The 22,567-nt window shown below is 39.8% G+C and overlaps 1 protein-coding gene across 2 annotated transcripts in view; it reads left to right on the top strand.

Annotated features, from left to right (window-relative positions):
• The window catches only part of prkcab (protein kinase C, alpha, b), a 106,540-nt gene that overhangs the window by 70,773 nt on the left and 13,200 nt on the right, over window positions 1-22,567 (top strand). Inside the window, exons 4-9 of one of the 2 annotated variants that reach the window (XM_072369323.1) lie at window positions 5,047-5,158; window positions 7,088-7,216; window positions 16,879-17,035; window positions 17,184-17,318; window positions 18,186-18,279; window positions 20,526-20,555. In XM_072369323.1, the coding sequence (XP_072225424.1) occupies window positions 5,047-5,158; window positions 7,088-7,216; window positions 16,879-17,035; window positions 17,184-17,318; window positions 18,186-18,279; window positions 20,526-20,555 (657 nt within the window). The remainder of the gene's footprint in view (window positions 1-5,046; window positions 5,159-7,087; window positions 7,217-16,878; window positions 17,036-17,183; window positions 17,319-18,185; window positions 18,280-20,525; window positions 20,556-22,567) is intronic. The other variant, XM_072369324.1, reaches the window with a different exon arrangement.

Genomic DNA, 22,567 nt, shown 5'->3' with positions numbered 1-22,567 from the left:
CTTAAACCCAGCTGCATGTTGAGATCAGACCTGATTGGATAATATAAGCAGACTGAACCATGCTTCTCTCTTCTGAACTGTGTCATCTTCACAGCACTGTATTATAAACCTGTTTTGTTGTGCACAAGGGTGTTTTGTAATGTTTTTGGGGAGAGGTTGACCGTGTAAACCAAATTATCGTGTGATCAGAGTTGCTAATTTCCTGCACATCTTTTCATGAAGTAAACACTTTGAAACGCTACTCAAGAGGGAGGTGGAAGATAAAGCTGCCACAGTTTTAGTTCAAGTGTAATCAACAGTGCAGTGATAAGTGTCATATTATAATGCCTACTCAATGGGGTTAACATTATTTTTTTCTGGTACCTTCCAAGCGAAAGAAAAATGGTGAGCGCAGCAGTTCTCATATCCATTCAATTTCATTCCGAATGCCCCTTTCTTTGACGGTGGAATTTTTTGTTTAGCAATACATGCTCTTATCAGGAATATGTATTACTAAATAAAACAGGCACCCACATTTATTTGCCGCAACCAGCAGGCAGTGGTGGTAATGCACAAAGACACATAGCAATGTGCCAACAGAGGGATTTATGGATACTACAAGCTTGCAAGCACATATCCAATCATTGCAGGGATTAAATCATATCAGAGACTGGCGTTTCAATTGTTTGTTCTGGAAGGAAATAAGTAAGCAAGATAGGAAAGTAGTTTGATAGGAAATACTAAGCTCCACAATTCTTCTTTGAGCTGACAAGACATGTGTGATGACACACTTATGCAAAGGGGCTCTTTATAGATCATCCTGATCTGTTAGGATGGAATATCTAATGGTGGAGGGTGCTGATGCCTGTGCATCCCCTTAAGGCTTATGTCCACATGGACCTTACCTTTACGTTTCAGGGTATATGACAACATGTGTTGTGTCTGGTTGGCCTGGCTTCCTCCTACCTCCCAAAAACATGCATGTCAAGTTCATTGGTGACTCTAAATTGTCCCAAGGAGTGAGTGTGAGCGTGGATGGTTGTTTGTCTCGTTTGTCTCTGTGATGGATTGGCAACCTGTCCAGGGTGTATCCCGCCTCTCGCCCAGTGACAGCTGGGATAGGCTCCAGACACCCCCACCCCTTTTTCTCTAGGCTTTTCCATCTTTACCCCCTAACACAACAATTCAGAGAAATCATTAAAAGCAAATCACATTTGTCTAGATGAAGACTATATATAAGGAACATATGTGAAGTCAGCTTTGATGTGAAGTCAGCTTTGAGGGGCTATCGCTTCATCAAGACACGAATCACATCAGCTCTTTTTATGGTAATCATTTTTACTAATTAGATATTGCTAGATAATGATATATTACTACTTCTGGTGATGATGTGTCTGTCAATGCCTGACTATAATTAGCATGACTCATTGTCATAGACTTCTTCCCTTTCTTCTGCATGATGTGGCCTTTGTTACGCTCCAAGGACTCATCATCTTGCCTCACTGAAACCGTCTTCCCCCCGAGTTTTGAATAAGCAACTCTGTCTTTGAGTGTCAGAGGTTTGTCTGTTAGTATCTTTCCCAACACAGCATGGTGCTAGGAGAGTAAATGGCAGGAATGATGACTTATCAAACTGTTTTGATCTTTTTACTTGTTCATGTTTTACTTTTTTTTTGCTAGCATATATTTAAGGATGTATTGCCTTTGGCTTAGCTCTGCAACTAAACACTGTTGGACCATACATGTTTCACTCTGTTATGATGAGTTGTGAGTTATGAAAGCACTGGGGATAACAAAGCACTACAGTGCTGGTGCAATGGAGAATTTGAAGAGCCACATCTGTCATTGGTTGTCTCTTTCCCTTACAAACCTACTTAAGCAATAGCAACTTTAACTATATATTATTGATTATGCATGAAGATGCTCATATTTTAAAACAGAGGCACTGAGACAGACTCCTCCTGTGCACTACTATCACTTCATGCAATTTATTAAACAAAATTTGATTATTGGACTGAGATGGGAGGAGGAAGCATCCTGATTTGAGGTGATCTGGAAATGATGATGCATTGCTGAATGTGAGTCCCACAGCTCAGAGGACCAGTCAAAGAAAGTGTTCCTTAGCCATTGTGATCAAAAGTTGACAATGCCATATCAAAAAGGGGCTGCTAATGGTTTTAACAGAAATGGATTTATGGTTTAGCCTACAATATACTGTGTTATGCAGTGTCATGAGTGATGTCATTATTAAAATGTTGTGCTTGTTCATAGGTTGTGTGTTTGTAAGGCTGCAGACCTTTTACGTTCTCAAAAACTACATACATATACAGAAACATATCATTAGAAGTGGAGATGGTGATTAAAAAGTTCTGTCATGCTTTTCAAATCAATCAATTATCAATCAAATTAATTTAGGAAAATGTCCATCTGCCCATTTCTGGATATGCTTCTAATGCAGAACTCTAAGATAGCATGAAGTGTGAAGTGAATGAATGCAGGCATGCACATTCTCACACATTCAGAAGCCCAGGGCATTGAACAGATTATGTTTTCACATCTTGTATTTTTCTGCAACACTGAATTGCACGCTTGAGATTACTGAGATTGGTTAATTTCACCCGTGGCTCCCAAGAGGAGGAGTAGTTCAAGCAGAGAGACAATGGCAGCAAGTTAGGGAGCAGGAACAAATAAAACTAAGAAAAATCTAGGGCTCACTGTGCACATGCTTTGGAGGGAAAGATATTGAGTTAGAGAACCTGTACAAAGAAAGCAAAATGAGCAGAAGGCAGAGAGATACCGTGTCCTCAGATGATGTTTGAGTACCTGTTGACTGCAGTGCACTCAGCACGTCTGTTGAGGATAAATTCAGTGTTCCCACAATTGAACAATTGTTTTACAAAAGACTTGAGGGAAAACTCTGTTAGGGCACAAGGCATATGACCATAACAGCAGTTTTTTTTGTTTCGTTTGCTTGCTTGTTTTACTTTTATCACCAAAAAAGCTAAAGAAATTCTGCAAGAAAGAGCTAAAAATAAGCAAGCTAACGAGAGGGAGTACATGCTCATTAAACTAAGACCCTCACGTCCCTGACTCATTCCCCTGTCAGTCACACCATACCTCCTCAACAAGTCCCGCCTCTTTCATACACAGACTTACCCTCTATGTCTGTCTCCCTCTCTCTGACATCATGTTGTTTGCTTAATTTAGTTTGTTTGTGAGGAAAAGGGCACTTTTCAGCGATGTGTGCCTTCTTTCTCAGTCAGTGGCCTGTATAATTACACATGCAGCCATTCTGACACAGTTCAGCTTGATGTAGGCGACACTGATGGGGTTTATCCACCCTCATTTGCAGGGCTTTAATTACAGCCATGTTTGTTTTGTGGTGATTGCAGAAATTAGCTAGCCTCAGCTATCACAGTATGAATGGAAGATGTATGAATCAATTTATATCAAATTAAACTTTTAGTCATGCCAATTAACTGCAGTTTCTGCAAATGTATGTGCATGTGTGTAATTTTCATCATGTCATCTAGTTTATAGTCTAGTATTGATAGTCATCAGTACTAGACTGCTTATCCTATCGACTTTTACTTAGCTTCAGTCCTTTTGTTTTGGCCTTCTTTCTTCAGATATTAAAGTGAAGTGCATTTAGTGTGTGGCCAATTTTTTAAAAACTTTTTAGAACAATATTTTTCATATCACATTTAAATGATAAAGAAACATCCAGAGACAAACAACCATCCATGCTCACACTCACTCCTAGGGGAAATTTAGAGTCACCAATTAACCTGACATGCAGGTTTTTGGGCGGTGGGAGAAAGCCAGAGCACCCGGAGAGAACCCACGCATACACGGGAGAACATGAAAACTCCACACAGAAAGGCACCAGCTGGGATTTGAACCAGGAACCCTCTTGCTGTGAGGCATAATGAAACAGCTGAAGCACAAATTACACAGTGTGAGAGCTTTTTTTTTTTACCTTTAATATCAAAAAAGATATTTTCCAATGGTTGCAGTGTGTATGATTTTGTGACTTCTGGTGGAAAAACATTTCTACAGTTAAGGAGCAGTTTCAGAATAATCTTCTGCAAGGTAAAATTAGAAAAACTCATGAGTATGCCATCTTCGACAGTACTTAATAACTCAAAAAATTCTGAGAATCTGGAGACAACTCTTTGAACAAGAACCAAAAATCAATATTGGATGCTTATGATCTTTGGGCCCATAGGCACTACTGCATTAAAAACAGTATTGATTCTGTTGTGAGAACTACTACATTGGCTCAGGAACACACCAGTGATAATTTCCCATGTGCCTTACAAAATAGCAGGTTAAAGCTCTATCATGCAAATAGTATGTCATAAATAAACATGATCCACAAATTCTGCCATCTTCACTGAGTCAAAGCTCATTTAAAATGAACAGAGGCAAAGTGGAAAAATTCAGATAAATCAGAATTGGAAGTTTTTGGGGAGAAATCCTGCATGCTGCATTCTGTGGACTAATGAAGAGAGGGAATATCCGGCTTGTTATCAGCAGTTCAAAACCCTTCATCTCTAATGGTAGAGGGGTGCATTAGTGCCTATAAGAAAGCTATATTCAGGTTTTAGAGCAACATATGCTCCAGTCCAAACAAAGGCCTTCTTTTTCAGTTCAACAAATTGCATCTATTACAGCAGCATGGCTTCGTAGTAGAGAAGTTTGGGTACTTGACTGAACGGCCTGCAAGGATCCTATATCAGACAAGAGTGTTTACAGACCGTTGTTAAAAGGAGCGAAAATGCTGCATTCAAATTTGCAATGAATATGAGGACAATTTTTTACATATTACACAGTGTTCCAGCTTTTTTTAATCAGTGTTGTAAATCTGTAAGCCTCTCAGTCCAACTTTGAAATTTGCCGTTTAAAGGAATGTTAACCATGTGGTTTTTTGGACAACAGCATCTATTAGCCATTGTTTTGCCTTCATAAGTCTTGTGTAATATGTTTTTAACCTTACATGAATTACATGATGTCTTACTTCCCTATTTCTTTTTCTTTCCTGTTTTTTTTTGTTTCGTTTTCCAGGACCCCAGAAGCAAGCACAAGTTCAAGATGCACACATATGGCAGCCCTACCTTCTGTGACCACTGTGGATCGCTTCTGTACGGTCTTATCCACCAAGGGATGAAATGTGACAGTGAGTATCACTCTGTCTGAGCGAATGTGTGTAGGTGCACCTGTGCCCAATGTGCTGGGCTGGTTTTTCCGAGCCTGTTCTAATGAGAACATATGGGAATAGCCTGGTACTGTACTATACCCACACATCTGCAGCCCAGGCAGAATTCTCCGACCTGCCCTACAGAGTCCTCTTTGTGCTCCCATTCTTTCCACCCACACTCTTTTTTTAAACTTTTTCCTCCTTTTTTGGGATGTATGACCCATTCCTACACTTTATTCTCCTCGTTTGAAGTCCTCCCACCTATTCACGATTTCCTTTTTGCTATCAACCTTACAGTTTGTTTCTCTCATGTCTCTCCTCTTTTGTATTCCACACTGTACCTCTTGTGTCCCCTTTCCCCTTCTGTTACCATGTCATTTCCATCTATCACCCTCTATTCTCTCTTCTCCTCGCACTCTTTACATCCATCTGTGGGTCTTTGGTGGTGGTCTCATCACAGATGGTAATGGGAGCACACCAGAATAAATTGATGTGGGGACACCATCACATTGGCAAACTGCTTCCTCTCTCTTCTGTCCTTGTCCCATCCCAGCATGTCAGCCTGACAAACCTGCCAAGAGGAGGACAGAAGGGTGAGAGAGTTGGAGAGATGGATGGATGGATGGATTGAGGTGGACAGAACATAAGGCAGGGAGAATAGGGAGAGGGGGTTAGAGAGTGGTATCTTTTTAATGCCAGGAATGTAAAGGGATAATTTTCCTTCAAGACCACTTCTCTCATAAACCCTCTTTCCTCTTGATAAAGAGGATCTTTGTTGAAGAGAATCCCAAATGTACTTTCCCATTCTCATTTAACTGCCTATACTTCACTGAATGGTGATGTCATCTGCTCACAGAGAATACAGCATTTGTATCTCAAATGTGGCGATTAATGTTGAAGAGCTAGACTTCAGAAGCAAAAAGAGAAGAATAAGGAATCAAATACGGAGATTGATTCATTTAATTATTTGAAAATAGATTATATATTTATTTTTATTTTCCACTTACTCCATACAATTAGTCATGGATTTGATGAATGCCTTCCAACTGTAGCCCAAGGAGGAAGACAACATTATCTTATGTTCAGATATTACAATTTGATTGCTCTAGTCTGGACCACAGGGCATCCAACTTAGAACTTGCAGGACTCAGAGTATCAGCTGTTAATGTCTTGGTGACAGACAACACTTAAGAGCTCTTGTAGAGTGCATGCCTCAGCATGTTTGAGGTGATTTAGTTGCACACATAATAGCATATTAGAGGTCATAATGTTTTCGTTAACTGGGGTGAATAACACAGAATATTATTGGAATTTATGTTTTATTGGTGATTCGTGTATTAATAAAAATTGAGGGTCTAAAAATGTATGTAAATGCAGGTCATCTGCATTGCATCTGCCTGGTTTTGATTGCAACATCAAGTTTAAGAGTCTTTAAACAGCAATCCAGAATTGTAAATACAAAAGCACAAAGCAAAGTTCAAAGGTTACTTTATTTTTTAATCAAATCTGTCTTTTTATGCATTGGTTTTCATTTATTTTGTCTATATTTTAATTCCCTTGTTGTTTTTAACTGGAAAAATTCAGCAGAACACTCTGCTTCATTTTACTCTGTTTCTTTTATCATCACATCAAACCCCTTTAACTATTTTTGTACTTTCTCCTCAGAGGCAGAGAACTTTCCTGGCATTGCCTCGCAAACTGCATGAACCTTATTAAACCCTGAGTAATGTGAAAATAACCACACTTATCCTTTTCTCTGTGTATGCATGGCTGACATTTCAATTTTACATGCAGAAAAGGAGGATTTTAATGTGAACATGAAAGGTTTCAGGATTAAACACACAACTCCAACAACACTGTCAGGTAAACGTAACATTTTGTTTCTCACTGTGTTTTGTCTCATTCTAGCCTGCGACATGAACGTGCACAAGCAGTGTGTGGTCAACGTGCCAAGCCTGTGTGGGACAGACCACACGGAGCGTCGGGGTCGCCTCTTCCTCAAGATTGAGGTCAGCGGGGACAGGCTACATGTCACAGGTTGGTTTTAATCCTTACCTGTGAACCTGCAAATAGCTGCAAAAAGCTGCAAATAGCTGCAAAAAGGTGCTAGGTCTCAGAGTGACGTTAGCAAGTGGCTCCCAAAAGTAACTGTGAGAATACTGAAAAAAAATCTCTGGTTAATTCATGTTTATAAGTTGGGCTCCTGTAAGTGGCTTAGACGTGTGTTAATCAACTATACATATGTGTGTGTGTGTGTGTGTGTGTGTGTGTATACATGTATGTATATGTATACATACATGTATACATATATATATATATTTCAATTTATATATATATATATATAAAAACTTACAGCAGAAGTCATACAATCCATTGGCAAGAACTTTTTTTATGTTCCGGTGGGAACATCTGAGTACATGATAATGGTGGATGCTGCTTTGAACCTTTCATTGTTGTTCAGGTAATCCAGAAGACAGGTTGCAAATGTGTCTGCATCTAACCCCCCTTCACCTTCACGCCAAAAGTAACATTTGGCATCATGGGAATGACGGTCGTAGATTGTGCAGTTCTCAAAGGCTAGCTTAGTTCTGTAATACAGAACACTAGCCTTGAGTACCGGAGCCAATAGTACTGATTCAAGATCCACTGTTAATATAACAGTTGATTCATCTTCTGCACAGGATCTTTTGTCTGTGTGCCCTATCCTTCAGTCTAAATGTCTAATGTTAAATCATCTCGAAAGCTTTTGGTGTTGTTATCTCCAATGTGTCCACCATGGCACACAGTCACAGTTCTGATTATGCTGTAATAATTCATTTTATTTTTAATAGTGGTGGTACAGGGCGAGAAGCATTACTGTCATGGCAAACCAGCCCAGTTTCTAATGTCTTATTCTCTGCTCTAAATGCCGTTGCATATAACATCAGTGTCAAACCTTTAGGCTATTCTCAGCCATTTCAAATCCCCATTTACTCCCACTATAATTATATAACACTGGAACTGGTTCCAACAATGCATAAATACCACTACTTGCCTTTCCTGAGAGCCAACTGATCATTCCTCTGGACAGAGGCCTCTTTTTGCCTGACCTGTTGTCAGGGTTGTTAGCTGCCATGATGTTGAAATGCTTGGTGCTGGCATGCAATTAATAAGAGATCACAATTTTTTAAGCATAAAATATTACTTTATTATTCAGCTAGAACAAGATGTAGTCAGTTCCTGTCAGTTTTTACAAAGTGACATGACTGGAATGGCTACACACTTATAATAACTGCAGTTCAGTGCAAAGAAAAGAATTACCGGCCAATATATAGAAATAACACAGAAGCCCAATGGTAGACAATATATATGGTGTATGTAATATACTGTATATAAAATATGTACACATATATATGCAATTGTCATTGTAGCCACTAGATGTCCCTACATTCAGCTCCCTAAACCTGAATATATCTAATTTTACATTGTCCAATCAAAAGAAAATATAAAAAGAACAAAGACTCAACAGATTAGGTCTGATCTCTTGATTTGACTGAAAGTTGTACCAAAAATAACAAGGAACTTTAATGTCTGTAACAAAATAAAAGTGTTGTGTAACTAAAAAATAAATGGTGATATACGTCCTTGTCAGCATAAAAAAATGAAATCGAGTGAGCCTTTCTAGTCTGTGCGTCACAAATGTATGGACCTGTTTGTGTGTTTTCAACACCTCTAAATTATCCTGTCAGTCAAGAGCTGCACCTGGAGTAGAGAAGTCTCCTGTGTTAAAACTCCTTTGGCAGGGAGAGAAATGACTGCTGCGTCACTTCCGCAACCTTTCTCCTTTACACGCTAAGCCATTTACACACAACAGCGTGGTGATACAATGGTGGTCAGGGAATTTTATTGCTGAGACCAAGAAATAGTTGCTTAGTCAATAAGGATCAGAGAGGAAAAAACCCCTGCTAGAGCGCAAGAAGACTGATGTGATTGACCTGTGCAGAGGGGGTACAAAGCATTGCTTTTCACCCGATTATGAAGCAGTTTCTATTTGCTGTGCTTTACACAACATCCAGCTGTTTTGTCTGTTTTACTTCTGAACGCGCATTGATCCCCCCCTTTTGTATCCACGTTTGTGTCTGTCAGTGAATTTGACTGCAGTGTGATGGTGTTGACAAGCAAATGAAGCAGTCTATTAACTGAGATAATGACAGTGGTGGTCTTGTTGACATGGTTACCTGAGTCAGATTTGGCAAGTCACACACAAATTAAGCTAAACAGACTCCCATTTACACTGTATCCATGTTAAATTGATGGGCTTTCTCTGTTTCCCCATGACATGCTGTCCTTGATTTTATGCTTACACACACCACAACGCCCACCACTGTTCCTGTGTTGGAAAAGTGTTGGTGCCACATTACACTGGAATGGCTCCAAGGAGTGTACTGCTGAATGCTCTGCATGCTACTGACATATATGATATTTGATGTTCATTAAATACAAACTCTTGAATCTCTTTGCTTTCACCACACAGCTGTTCTGTCTTTATCAAAGCTGCAAAAAAGTGATTATATTTATAAACCATTAGTCAGTTCATTTGCTTGGTCTGTAACTAAAACATATGGCAAAAAAGTGCAAAGAAAACAATGAAAATTAGCTGGAAATTTGCTAAAATCTCTGTAAATATAGTTGTTGTTTTGGAGAGTTGTTTTGAATAAAATGTGGCTTAAAAATCCTCACGGACCCCCATATTAAAATTACCCACTTTTGAGCAGGAATAAACATTGAAAGTCAGGGATAACTGTGTTTTGATCGTATCTAACTTCCCGATTGATAGTAGATGTACACAGGCCAAATTTTCCCATACCTCACCCATTTGAATTGCGGGACATTGTGATGGTTGCTTTCTAGCTTTGGAAGGTTTCTGTCTGAAGGAACCAATTTTGAAGTTATTAAAAATCAGTCCCAATAGGAGCTCATTGAACTCTCTAAATGCTAAGGAAAGGATTTTCATTGCTTCTTTTACTATCCCTTTTAGCATAGCTTGAATAAACTTGTACAGTTGAATTAACTGGGATTCATGTGAATGAATATATGGACAGGAGGGTGAGTTTGAGCAGCATAAGTGAGCAGCCTTTGAAAACATTGTGGATTTTCCTTAACTTTTATGAATTACCAATCGGGATTGGATTAAATCTTGATATATTTACTCATTTCAAAAATAAAGCATTTGTAAAATAATTTGATATGAGCGCATTAACTGCATCTCAATGCACTTTTTTGTGTAATATTCTTTGGAACGTCTGTAGTTTCACTGCTACAGGTATAAGTGTGGTCAGATTCTCGTCGAACAATGAACAATGAGTTACTAAACCCTGATATTATGAAACCGGCTCTAAAAGTTTTCAACTGCAACTTTACCAAATCTGATGCAACAGGTAGGAAACGCATCAAATTTTATCCCCACTTCTAGTTATAGACATATGAGGTAAACTCAAATTTCCACATTATTTCCAGCTCCGACATAGACAGGGTTGAAAACACAATTCTGTGGGTCTTTATAACCAACTGCACAGAGAGAAAATAAATAAGTGTATCTTTAGAGTTTTACACTTTCTTGTCTAAAATAACTGTATATATATATAAGTGTATTTACTTTAATAACAAGATTCTAAATGAGGTTGAAGTGAAAGTGTGAAGGACTGACAGTTTTCTATGGGTGGGAGGACATGTGATCAATACTGAGAACAATACAGGAGGGAATGAAAACAGAAGTTCGTGTTCTGTTGTGTTGCTTTTTATTTATTTATTTTTTTCATCCCTCTCTAATGGCAGCAATCTGAACAGTGAAGCCACAGCTTGTTCACCAGCTCCCCTCTGGCTGCTACAGACAAGCGGCAAGCCTTTGTGGTTCACCGCACCGACATGAACTTGATTAAATCTTTCCGGCCAAGAAAACAGACACATCTCCTTAGACTTGCTCTCTGTAACCCTCCTCCTCTCCTTTTCTCTGTTTTCTCTCTGTCTTTCCTCTGCATCCCTTCCTCCGCTATTGACTTTACCTGCTATCTTGTCCTACCTGTTCCTTTGAGACCTGAGCTTGCTTCATCTCTCTCATCACCTGTTTTCCCTTGATACCCACTGAGCCCCTATCTGTTAGCTTATAATCGGTTTTCTCCCTCCATTTTCTTCCTCAATAGGACATCTGTCCTTTATCAGCCAAAGAATTGGTTTGTTACCTCCTGGTTTTAACGTCCGATTCTTCACTTCCTCTCCACACTTTTATGCATTTTTTGTTCCCTCTCTGCCTAGTTTGGAATCTTTACTTTGCTTTCTCTTCCTTTCACTTCATCCATTTTTTTTTGTACCTCCACAGTTGACCTCTCTTACTCCTCGTCCCGATCACCGTCCTTTCTTATAGAAGTGAAGTGACATTTAAAACCTGTGAGCAGGAGCAGATGTTTCTTTTAAAGTTTTAATGATGATTAAACATACAAACGTCCCTGCCTACACAGAGAGAAAAAATGAGAGAGAGCGTCTGAGGATGGTTGTTTACGGAGCAGTTAACTCAGGGTGAGATTTCCTACTGCTGTCATGCTCGCCTCAGGTTTAAAGCATGGTTGAACTAAAATACATTATGTCCCGCACTGACACAAATCACTGCACCATAAAGCCTGTTGGTCAAATGAAGGCATACAATCTGATGTTATTGTCACAATATATAAAGATACTGCTTTATATTCATATTGCAACAGAGATTTAGTAAGATATAGTATTTTAGACTTGTATTTAGTTCTAGCAGAAGGCTGTCCAGCTGCTTAACTAGATGTTCCATGGAATTTTTTTTTCCTTTTTACATTGCAGAAGGGGAGGCTTTTAGGATATTTTCTATTCTAACCATTGTGCATGATGAATAGAAAGCTTTTTCTGAAAAAAAATGGTCTTGGAGTATAAACTTGAACACAGTCAATAGCAAGAGAAAACTTTTCTATATAACGTATACAGATTCAGTGGCCTTCAGACTTTCATTTGGTGAGGAAAATGTATGATGCATGTGCTAATTTTGAGTTAGGCTTTTCCTTTTTTATTTTTCCAGCAGAGCCTCGAGCATAATATTCTATCCTATTTCACTAGTTTTTGAGTAATGTAGTGTTACTACTGTACTAGGTGTGGTAACTTAATCCATCTATTCAAGCAAGACCTGTCCTCTCCATAAAAACACCATAGGTCATATGTTTTAGTTGTTGTTCGCACCAGTTGTTACAGTCTAGAAAGAAGTCACTCCTAGCTGCTGCTTAAGAAAATGCATAAGAACAGCCAGCCTACTAATTGGTTTTCTAACAAGCAAATATGATAAATGAAATAATGAAATATTACCACAACTATGGTATTTTCTAATACTAAGCAACCCTTCCAGCCTCACTGTGTGTGCTTTGTGGTACATTTTGAAGGCAGACGCACACCTGTGTTGTCGTAAAGATGTTGGAAGGATTCATATCTGATATATATATGTATATATACATATACAAATGTTATACAAAGTCTTCTAATGCTTTGTGGAACCTAAGGGTAAAGGTTAAAAAGGTGCTATACAGATGTGTAAATGCCCCGATTGCACTTCCCAAAAGTGATCACAACCAGAGATCCTAAATTCTTTCTGGCCTCCCAATCTCCCAACACTGTCAGTGTAACATCTGTTTTTGGATTTGTCACACCACACAGCAGGGATCCATTTAACTCCCATTTGGCCATACAGCTCTCACCTCAGATTATCTGGCATTCATTGACTGCACATGGCATTGTTACGCAACAGCACATTCAAATTTCAAAGCCTCCCCTTCTGGGAGATTACACTGAGGGCCCTCCGCAGTCCTGCTCTCCCCCGCCCCAGCATCCAAATGATATGTAATTTTTAGCTGTGGCACATTTTTATTAAGCTGCCATTCTGTCCAGATACAGGGGAAATCTGATATAGGAGACGTGATTATATACTGATGAAATGGTTAACAGAGGATTTGGTAAAGTCTTTGGGTGATGAGTTGACTTTTGCAATTGAAGAGAAATTATGTTTAAGCAGGAAGCACATAAGATAACCCCCAGATTCCTAGAGATTTTATCTGAGAAATGAAACAATACATAACCAAGTGCCATTGTGCATGTGCGTATATTGCTACACTGACATAAGTGTTCAGAATCAGGCAACTGTTCGGATTTTTCAACACGACCAACACTTGCAGTGAGGACTGTGATGCAGCATCCGAAGCAACTTTTATTTCCTTGTGTTTTGTTGGAGTCCCTGATCATGTGCACAGGCACGTAATTACAAAACACATATGCGGAATTCTGTCCATTTCATGCCTCCTTTACTCCCAAACAAGTGGTAAAGATAAAGCACGCACACATACACATTAATTTTAGCAGCTACCTCATAAGGAGCGAGGAGAAGGGAGTACACAGATAGCAAGCAGCTCTTGTTGTATCTAAGCAACAACCGCCAGCAGAGATCGTCCTTGATGATGATGTTTCATTGTGTGCGTGTGTGTGTGTGTGTATGTATATATATTTGTGTGTATGGGTGAGAAAGAGAATTTAACTTGCACACACACACTTGGTCAGAGTACAATAAATGAAATATCCATCCACGTGTGTTTATCAGCGCGCGTTTGCCTCATTACTGTGTTTGCAAACTTGTTGAAGTTTCTTTGGCAGCGTTACCATGGAAGTGACTGATGCCTGTGAACGCCGAGCTTTAGATTGGAACGTGGGACGCTGAGATTTTCCTTCAGCTCTTCGTGGTTCATTACATGTGTGTGTGTCTGTGTGTTTGTGATACAACGTCAACATAGGTGTGTGTGTGTGTGTGTGTGTGTGTGGGCTCATGGGTGAGCAAGAGAGGGGGAGTGAGACGGAGGGACAGGAAGAGTGATGACTGTACCTGAAAATTTGCTCTGGACAAGGAGTGAACTATGAGGTTAAAACAACATGGCTATGAACATGGGAAAGCTTTGACAGATACTGAGAGACCTGCACTGCCCTCTTCTGTATGCAACCGGAAGAGGATGAAGAATTATGAGGCTGTTGAGAAATAGTTGTACGGTAGATAATTCAACTATTGTCACTTCATGCCACTTTCTGATTTTTTTTTTTAAAGATTTGATTCTTTTTTGTTTATCAAACAACACACTATTCCTCTTTCACTCTTGTGAAATAAGTTTAAAGGCTTGATTTTCCTCTGGGTACTGCGGCTTCCTCCCACATTCAAAAACCATACTTGTCAGCTTAATTGGTGATTCTGAATTAGAGTGTGCTTGGTTGATTGTCTCTGTGATGGCCTTGCCACAGTAACCGGTCCAGAGTTTACCCTGGAATCCCCAGCACACATGTGAAAGTGTCCTTAGATAAGACACCGGATCGTGCTTTGCCTCCTATGCATTCATAGACCCGTGAGTGTGTGTATGTATGACAAAGAAAAAAACAGCTCTGCATACCCTGTTGTACTGTGTAATCTAAGAAATGTTGTATGAGCGTTTGTATGAAAGGGTGACTGCAGCTTTTATCGTAAAAGCACTTTGAGTGGTCTCCGAGGAAAGTGCTATATAAATGCAGTCCATTTGCCATTTCTCAAAAGGAGTATGCATAGAGGACTTAAGTCTTTGAGGAGCAAAGCTCAGCAGAGGATGTCCAGTTTGTCAACAAATGTGCAAGAAAACCATCGACCTGTTTGAAAGCAATGTTCCTCAAAGAATTGAAAGGATCTGAATTTTCAGTTTCTAAAGGACACAGGTGCAAGTGTAAGTTGGACACTCGTGATCTTTGATCCCTCAGATGGCGCTGCCCTTGAACTTTCTTTCCTTCTTTCCGTCTTTCTCTCTTTCTTTCTTTTCTGTCTTGCTTTCATACGTTACTATTGATTTCTTTCACAATCTCTACTATATTCATTTATTGTTGATGTGTATCACTATCTGATATTTGTTTGTGTGTTTACATTGTGCTGTTAAGTGGGAGAGTCACTGCTTCCAGCAGATGACGCCATGGTGAATGTGGCCTACACACGCTGCCTCATCCTTTTAACCCTCCTGTTGTGTTTTAGCTCTCCTTTTTCTCCATTTTTCAGCTATAGCAAAAGAAAAATGGCACCTCACATTACCTGCACACATTGCTCAACTTCTGGGCATAGTTGGCAGGAGCAGTCCATTAAGACATCTATTCACCTTTTCTTCTGAGTAGACATGGAAGTGGAATTTTGCTATCACCTGTGTTATTTAGTTGTTTACCACAGAATGTTTAAAACATACTTTTTCGATGAGGAGTTTTGTTCAGTTTTCTTGAATTACGTGAGCATGCGCCCTAACACCCACCAGTGTTACAGCTCTGTTGGTGTTGTTTCGCACTTCAGCTGAGTATATTTTGACAGCATGTTTTGCCTCACAGATTCTTTTACCAGCATATGTGGTGCCTGATTTGATTCGATCTACAGCAATATATCATATTCAGCTTTTCTTTCTCACATACCTTGTTAACCTATATCAACATCTTTTGATTGCCTTAGCATAAAGATTGACTTTTATAATACAATTTCTAATATAACTTACTCTATTTTGTCATGTCTTATTTCACTTCCCCTTTTGGTTAGAGTACTTGACAGATACAGCTCAGGCCAGATACCGGTCCCCTCTAATGTTTATATAATCATAATGCACATGAATGTCATGGCAATACTGGGCTTTCAGTTATGTCTTTGAACAGCTCTATGCAGAATACAGAATACAAGAATAAACAGCAACGGTTTAGTATGTTTTTGTATGTTTTGGGTTTTCTGATATCAACAAAGGTCAAAAATATACATATGCCAACTTTAGATTTACTTTAGATTTATTTCAGAGGTGCTTAGAGTTCCAAAAGTGCGTTTGATGTGCTAAGGCCAAGCTGCAAGCTTCTCTAAGCCAAAATAAAATTGGATTGAATTAACTAAGTACACAGTACAGGAGGGAAGTCCAGAAATTCACTATGATATGAGACAGATCCTACACAGATCAGGAATATCTCTTGGAGCCACTAAAAAAACAGATTGCAGATTCCAAGATCAGTTCAGTTGCATGTGAGTACCAGTTGTTAGAAGTTGTAGCCACTTTGCAAAGAAAAAATGCTCTGGGTCTGTTTTACTGCTTATGAAACTGGTTGATTTCACAAAAAAATGGAATGAATAAATGAGGACTGCCTCAGAATTCCTCTGCATAATGTCAAACCATCAGCTGGACAGTTAAAACTCAATGTTTGATGCTCCAACAGAACAATGACCTCAAACACACAGCAATCCAGTTGTAGAATAGATAAAGCACATCACCATAAAGCTTCCTGATTGGCCTTCCCAATGTGCTGACCTCAAACCTTTAACATCAGTATATAGCCCGTGTGTAAAAGTCAGGTTTGTTCCAGGCAAGAAATGTAATTCAGCTAGTTCAAGGAAACCATTGAAAGCTAATTATGGCAATGACATTCATGTCCAAGATGAGTTTCTGTGAACTTCTTACTGGAATTCTGTAGTACAGAATTTACTGGGGTGACAAGAAGTTTAGACTATTCCGTCGTACCAAAGGGACTTTCACTGACTCATCCCTCTTTTCCTCTGTCCCTGTCTGCATCTTTTCATCTGTGTGCCTTTTAACCCTTGAGTCAGTCCGTGGTCATGGCCCAAAAATGTTCTGTCATATTTCTTCCAGTGGGTGAAGCCAGGAACCTGATTCCTATGGATCCAAATGGTTTATCAGACCCATATGTTAAACTCAAGCTCACCCCAGACCCAAAGAATGAAACCAAACAGAAGACCAGAACCATTCGCTCTTCTCTCAACCCATGCTGGAACGAATCGTTCACCTTGTGAGTGTGAAACTTTATGATGATATGTTTACTTATGCTAAGAATTCTCATCAGTTTTGCCCACTTTCATAGTTTCCAGAGCTTGACGTTAAAGACTAACAGAATTTTGTGCTCAACATGTTTTCCTTCTGTGTGTGTCTTTATGCAGCAAGCTGAAAGCATCAGATAAGGACCGACGTCTGTCCATTGAGGTGTGGGACTGGGACAGAACCACTCGGAATGACTTTATGGGCTCTATGTCATTTGGCGTGTCCGAGCTCATCAAAGCTACTAACTGTGGATGGTGAGTTATCTCACTGTCTGTAATTCACTGTTGCACTTTGAATTATTACTGATCTAAAAGCAGATTCAGAAAACGTCATCTGACAGAATTGTGTTTGGCTTCTGGAGTATATTTGCTAAAATATGCTTTTTTTTAATTGATTCCTCACTAATAAAGGAAAAACCTCTCAAAACAAACTACCTACTCAGCATCAAGCCATAGTAAGATATAGTTAGCAGCTCTCAGGTGAACATAGGGATCACTTTAATGGAAAAATACTCCCCATGAAGTGAGTGGCTCCTATTCCTACTTAGGTAGGACTTCGCAACCAGCTTCACTTCAAACAGCAGTTCATTGAGCATAAAACAGACATAAACACTGCCAGCTTGATTCACTTTGACAAACATCACCTGCTCGCATCATTTCCTCATCTCTCTACCATTGCCTTGCTGCTTTGTCTCAGTCTGATAAACACACACGTACGGACACATTGAAGTCATTCTTCCTTTAGCTGTGTTAGCATACCTGCTGTGACTTTACCTAAAACAGGCCTGATCGACCGTGATGTAAATGTGTAAAAATGTTGGCAGCAGTCTTGGAAACAACTACAGTGCGTGTGCATTTGTGTGTGTGGTTGCATTTTTAGCATCTAGAGGATGTGTAAAATGAGAAATAAAATCAAGCTGGCACTGCTGACAGAGAACAGGCATGCAAACACTAAAAATTAGCTACTTCTAATTGAACTGTGTGGAAACATGAAGACTTATGGCTGTATGGCTAGACAGAGGAAAGAATGCATGGAAGATGAGTAAATTAAAAAGAAATGAGTGAAGAGGTTCATCAGTAATAAAGACAGAGTCAGTTTTGCCCTTATTTTTACTCTTGCAGGTACAAGTTGCTGAACCAGGACGAGGGAGAGTACTACAACGTTCCAATTCCCGAGGTGGATGATGCCAGCCTGGAGCTCCGTCAGAAGTTTGAGGTGAGGAGCTGCGTCTGGTAGATCTTTTTTTCCATGCACACATGTCTATTGTCCATACTCATACACTTTAACAAAATGGGACTCTCTTTTGTCACCATGGTAACCTCATCCTGTTCCTACTTAAGGTTTCCACCCTGTATTTCAGAGAGGGAGCTCAAGATAAAATGCTCTGGTTTTTAAATGACAGTTCTGCTGTGTATATGCATCACGTGCTTACAGCTGAAACAAGGAGGTGTAAGTTGTGTAACCGAGAGAGCACGTTAAATGCAGACAAGAAAGGAGGCAGGTCCTGAAGCAGCAGCAGGAAGCAGTTAGAAATAGTCACGTTTGTGCTCAACGTAGGAAGCAATTGTCATTGATGCCAATGTGTGCATTAAAGGCTGTTACCTAAATGATCAGTTTCAGCTGTCCTGGATTGCAATGATACTTCTACAGCAGGTTTAAAAGATTGTGTAGGTGGGCCAGCATTACAGTGGAACACATCTATGTGAAGACATGAGATGTTGCAAAGAAGGAGAAATCCTGAAGACAGAATTAGTCTAAAAGTTCCTTTTGACCATGCTGTAGCAGTGAAGGCCTATTGATTTGTAAATTGCCGGCTGCCTTGTTTCTGCGTTTTTGTTGTCAATGAAAAAAAAATACGCAGAGACACTGGCAAGGTCCCTCAAATCAAGTCCAAGGTTACATTTTTTATAATTACGTTTTGCTCTCCAGTGGGTGCCTTGTTTACTCCAAGTCACAAGTTTACCGCAAATAAAACTCCAGTACAAGATGGAATCTTTACTGAACAGTGCAATGTCCACAAGAGCAAAACTATGTGGGATCTGAATGAGAAGAAAAGAGATGGATTGCAGTTTAATGAATGCCTACCTCTGAATCTGTGTCCAGGTCTTTTCAAACAAGATGTCTTTGCTTCACATCAGTCCTCAAGGCACTGAGTCTTGTTTTTAATTTCATGTTTATGTTTATGTTTATGCATTTAGCAGACGCTTTTATCCAAAGCGACTTACAAATGAAGATATAACAAGCTACATAAAAAGCTAACAATAAACTACATAGAAGGAACCCACTAGTCCGACTCTGTCAGAGGTGACAGAGTAGAGATAGGGTGCAGGCATAGAAAGAAGTACAGAAAGATAAAGTGCAGAGATAGAGGGGGTAGCTAAGTACAAGGTAAGTGCTAGGATAGGCGATGCTCTCTGAAGAACTGGATTTTCAAGAGTTTCTTGAAGATAGACAGGGACGCTGTTCTCGTAGCACTCGGTAGGTCATTCCACCATCGTGGGACGACACATGAAAAGAGTTTGGATTGTCTTAGGCGTGGTGTAGGCACTGCTAGATGACAATCCTGGAACGAACGGAGGGACTGAATTGTGACATAAGCCTTTGCAAGAGCATTCAAGTAGATGGGAGCCGTTCCATTAAGCACTTTGTAGGCTAACATCAGTGACTTGAATTTGATGCGGGCGGCTAAGGGTAGCCAGTGGAGTTCAATGAACAGAGGGGTGACGTGTGTTCTTTTAGGCTCATCGAAGACCAGACGCGCCGCCGCGTTCTGGACCATCTGCAGAGGTTTCATAGTACAGGCTAGGAGACCAGTTAGGAGAGCATTGCAGTAGTCAAGACGGGAGATGACCATGGCCTGTACCAGGAGCTGGGTGGCATGTTGGGTTAGGTATGGTCTGATCTTTCTTATGTTTAGTAATGCAAAGCGGCATGAACGAGCAACCGAGGTAACGTGATCTTTGAAGGTTAGTTGGTCATCAATCATGACACCCAAGTTTCTAGCAACCTTTGATGGACCAAGAGACAGGCATTCAGTTTGGATGCAGATGCTGTGGTGTATGGTTGGTTTGGCTGGGAAGACAAGCAGTTCAGTTTTTGGGAGGTTAAGTTGGAGGTCATGGGCTTTCATCCATGTTGATATGTCAGAGAGACAGTCTGAGATTCGTGCTGTGACCAAATTTTCTACTTCTCTCCCTACTATACAACTGTGACCTTGGCTTTCCTCTGAAGCTGATATTCTCACACAATTGAGTGGTTGCCGTGGAAACTAGGGCGGGATGCAATAAATGTGAATGCCTTCCAATCCTGCCTTTAAGATATGTGGAGTTCATAGATAAATGCTTATAAGTGATCAAAGTAATAACTTGTCACGTCTCTGCCCACATGTGTTAGCAAGACACATGTTCACAAATCAGCTAATTGTTGACCACCCTAATGAGTGAGTTTCTTCTTTCTTCTAGGCCTGCCAGTTTGATATCCAGTATCTCAAGGTAGCTCTCCTGTTTGCACCGTCTGTTTCTCTCATGTGCACTTTGCTTTACACTTAATTCACTTACTGTTTTGGGATTGTTTGTGGATCTCCGCTAGGACTCTGCAAATCAATCCGATTTACTAACAAAGGCTTTCTGCAGCATACATTTCCCAATTTGCTTGTTTGTTTTGTCTTTCTCTTACTCCTCTCGCACACTTATTCACAAGCCTTTCCCCTTATTGCTGCCTCAAATTCACATGCAGCCATAAAATGAAAGAGTAATTTCGATGTAAAGACACACTTCATATATTTTGAGGCTTTTGCAGCACCTGTAGCACCTGCTGCACTACATTGTAATATTTGCAGCAGCACTTGGATTTACTTTGAAAGGATGAGTTCACAGTTTTTCAAGTCTGCGTTAAAGCAGATGTACAAATGTATTCAAATGTTTCTATAAAGTGAAATATGAAGCCTAAACTTTTCTAAAGTGTCTAGTTGATCTTGATTTGTCAAACTGACATGGCTGAAGCATCACATTTGGCAGATGGAGAACAATATTTTTGTAATATAATGATTTCAGCAAACTGAACCTGTTGAAATGTTCCCAGGAGCACCTAACTGTTGTTTTAAGACACATTTAAAAGACTGAACAAATTCTCTGGGGCACAGGTGGGAAAGTAGCCCAACACAAATGGAACAAACTGGAAATGAAGGCTCAAAAATATATTTTTTTAAAAACATGACGGCAACCATCTTATTTATGGTTTCCTTCGTTCACACATTTACTAGTTTAACTTTTGATATAAAAACACAGCATCTGCAATCATTAACATATGCACTTCCTGTTTTATACACAAACACCAGACAGCATTGTTGTTAGTAAATTTGTGGAGTGCTCAGGTCTCTGGTTGGTGTCATCAGCCTTACTTCTATTAGTGCACAGCCACTGGCCAAGAGAGCTCCATGCCTGCTTCCTCGTGGGTGCACACAGTCCGCCCTCTATTAGTCTGGTCTGGTCTGGACTATAGAAGGCTGTGAGGACATGAAGCATGGACAGACACCCACGCATAGTAACAGTCTGAATGGATAAACTCACAGGTTTCTGCTATGTGTTTGCCAAATATTTCCACACAGTGGCAGTGTTCCATTTATTATAATGTTGGTGTGTGGCTGCTCTGTTTGTACTTTTTTATTCGAGATTTTGTGGTCATGTTTGATTGAGGTGAAACAAGCAGATGTTGGTATTTGTGGACAGTTGATATGAAGTTGTCCAATTTTTGCACAGAAATATATGGTTTTGCAACTCGTCTGTGTGATTCACATGAAAGAGTTTGTGATGTATTCTGAGAGTGACCACGAGAGGTCTCTCCAAGCTAATGGTGATCAAAGAACAAGAAGCTGCACACTGTTGAAAGCAGCAACAGTTTTGTGATGACGTCTGGACAGAGTCTGCTGTTGAAATGTACAAACATATCCACAATCCAAACTTGGACATTTCTTGAGGTCTGGAGAGACAGACATATTTACAAAGAAAAAAGAACAAACCTTAGAGAAAATTATAAAGAATTATATTGAAACAAGCTGGAAACATCCTCAGAACTCAAGATGAGGATTACATGATCAGACAGAAGACACAGAGAAAGCCACAATGAACAAACGACCAGCCAACTGCTTTCAAAAACTCTCCACAGTAATTACTGACTCAGTTTAGGGTGTTTTTTTTTCTGTTTTTTTCCATTTTGCATGGACGTCTATTTACTATGCTGCTGTCTCCTCTCCTCCTTAATTGCATGGTAATTGAGTAAACTCTTTGAAACAGACCCAGCAATGCCATAGGTCGAAATGTGAAGCACTCAGCCACAGAGCAGTGGCTGATTTATCTAGTCAACATTTGTATCATTGATCTGTTAACTGACCTAACCAAGTGTGGATGTAGGGCCACTTAACTTACATAAAAAAAAAAATACAACAATTATTGTTTGTAGCGCATTTTCACATGGAGTCAAGAGTAGAGAAATGGTTGTCCTGGCA

The sequence above is a fragment of the Leuresthes tenuis genome, unplaced genomic scaffold (genome assembly GCF_036924035.1).
Source record: "Leuresthes tenuis unplaced genomic scaffold, fLeuTen1.0.hap1 SCAF_17, whole genome shotgun sequence".
Taxonomy (NCBI): domain Eukaryota; kingdom Metazoa; phylum Chordata; class Actinopteri; order Atheriniformes; family Atherinopsidae; genus Leuresthes; species Leuresthes tenuis.
This window is presented reverse-complemented; position numbering and strand designations above follow the sequence as displayed.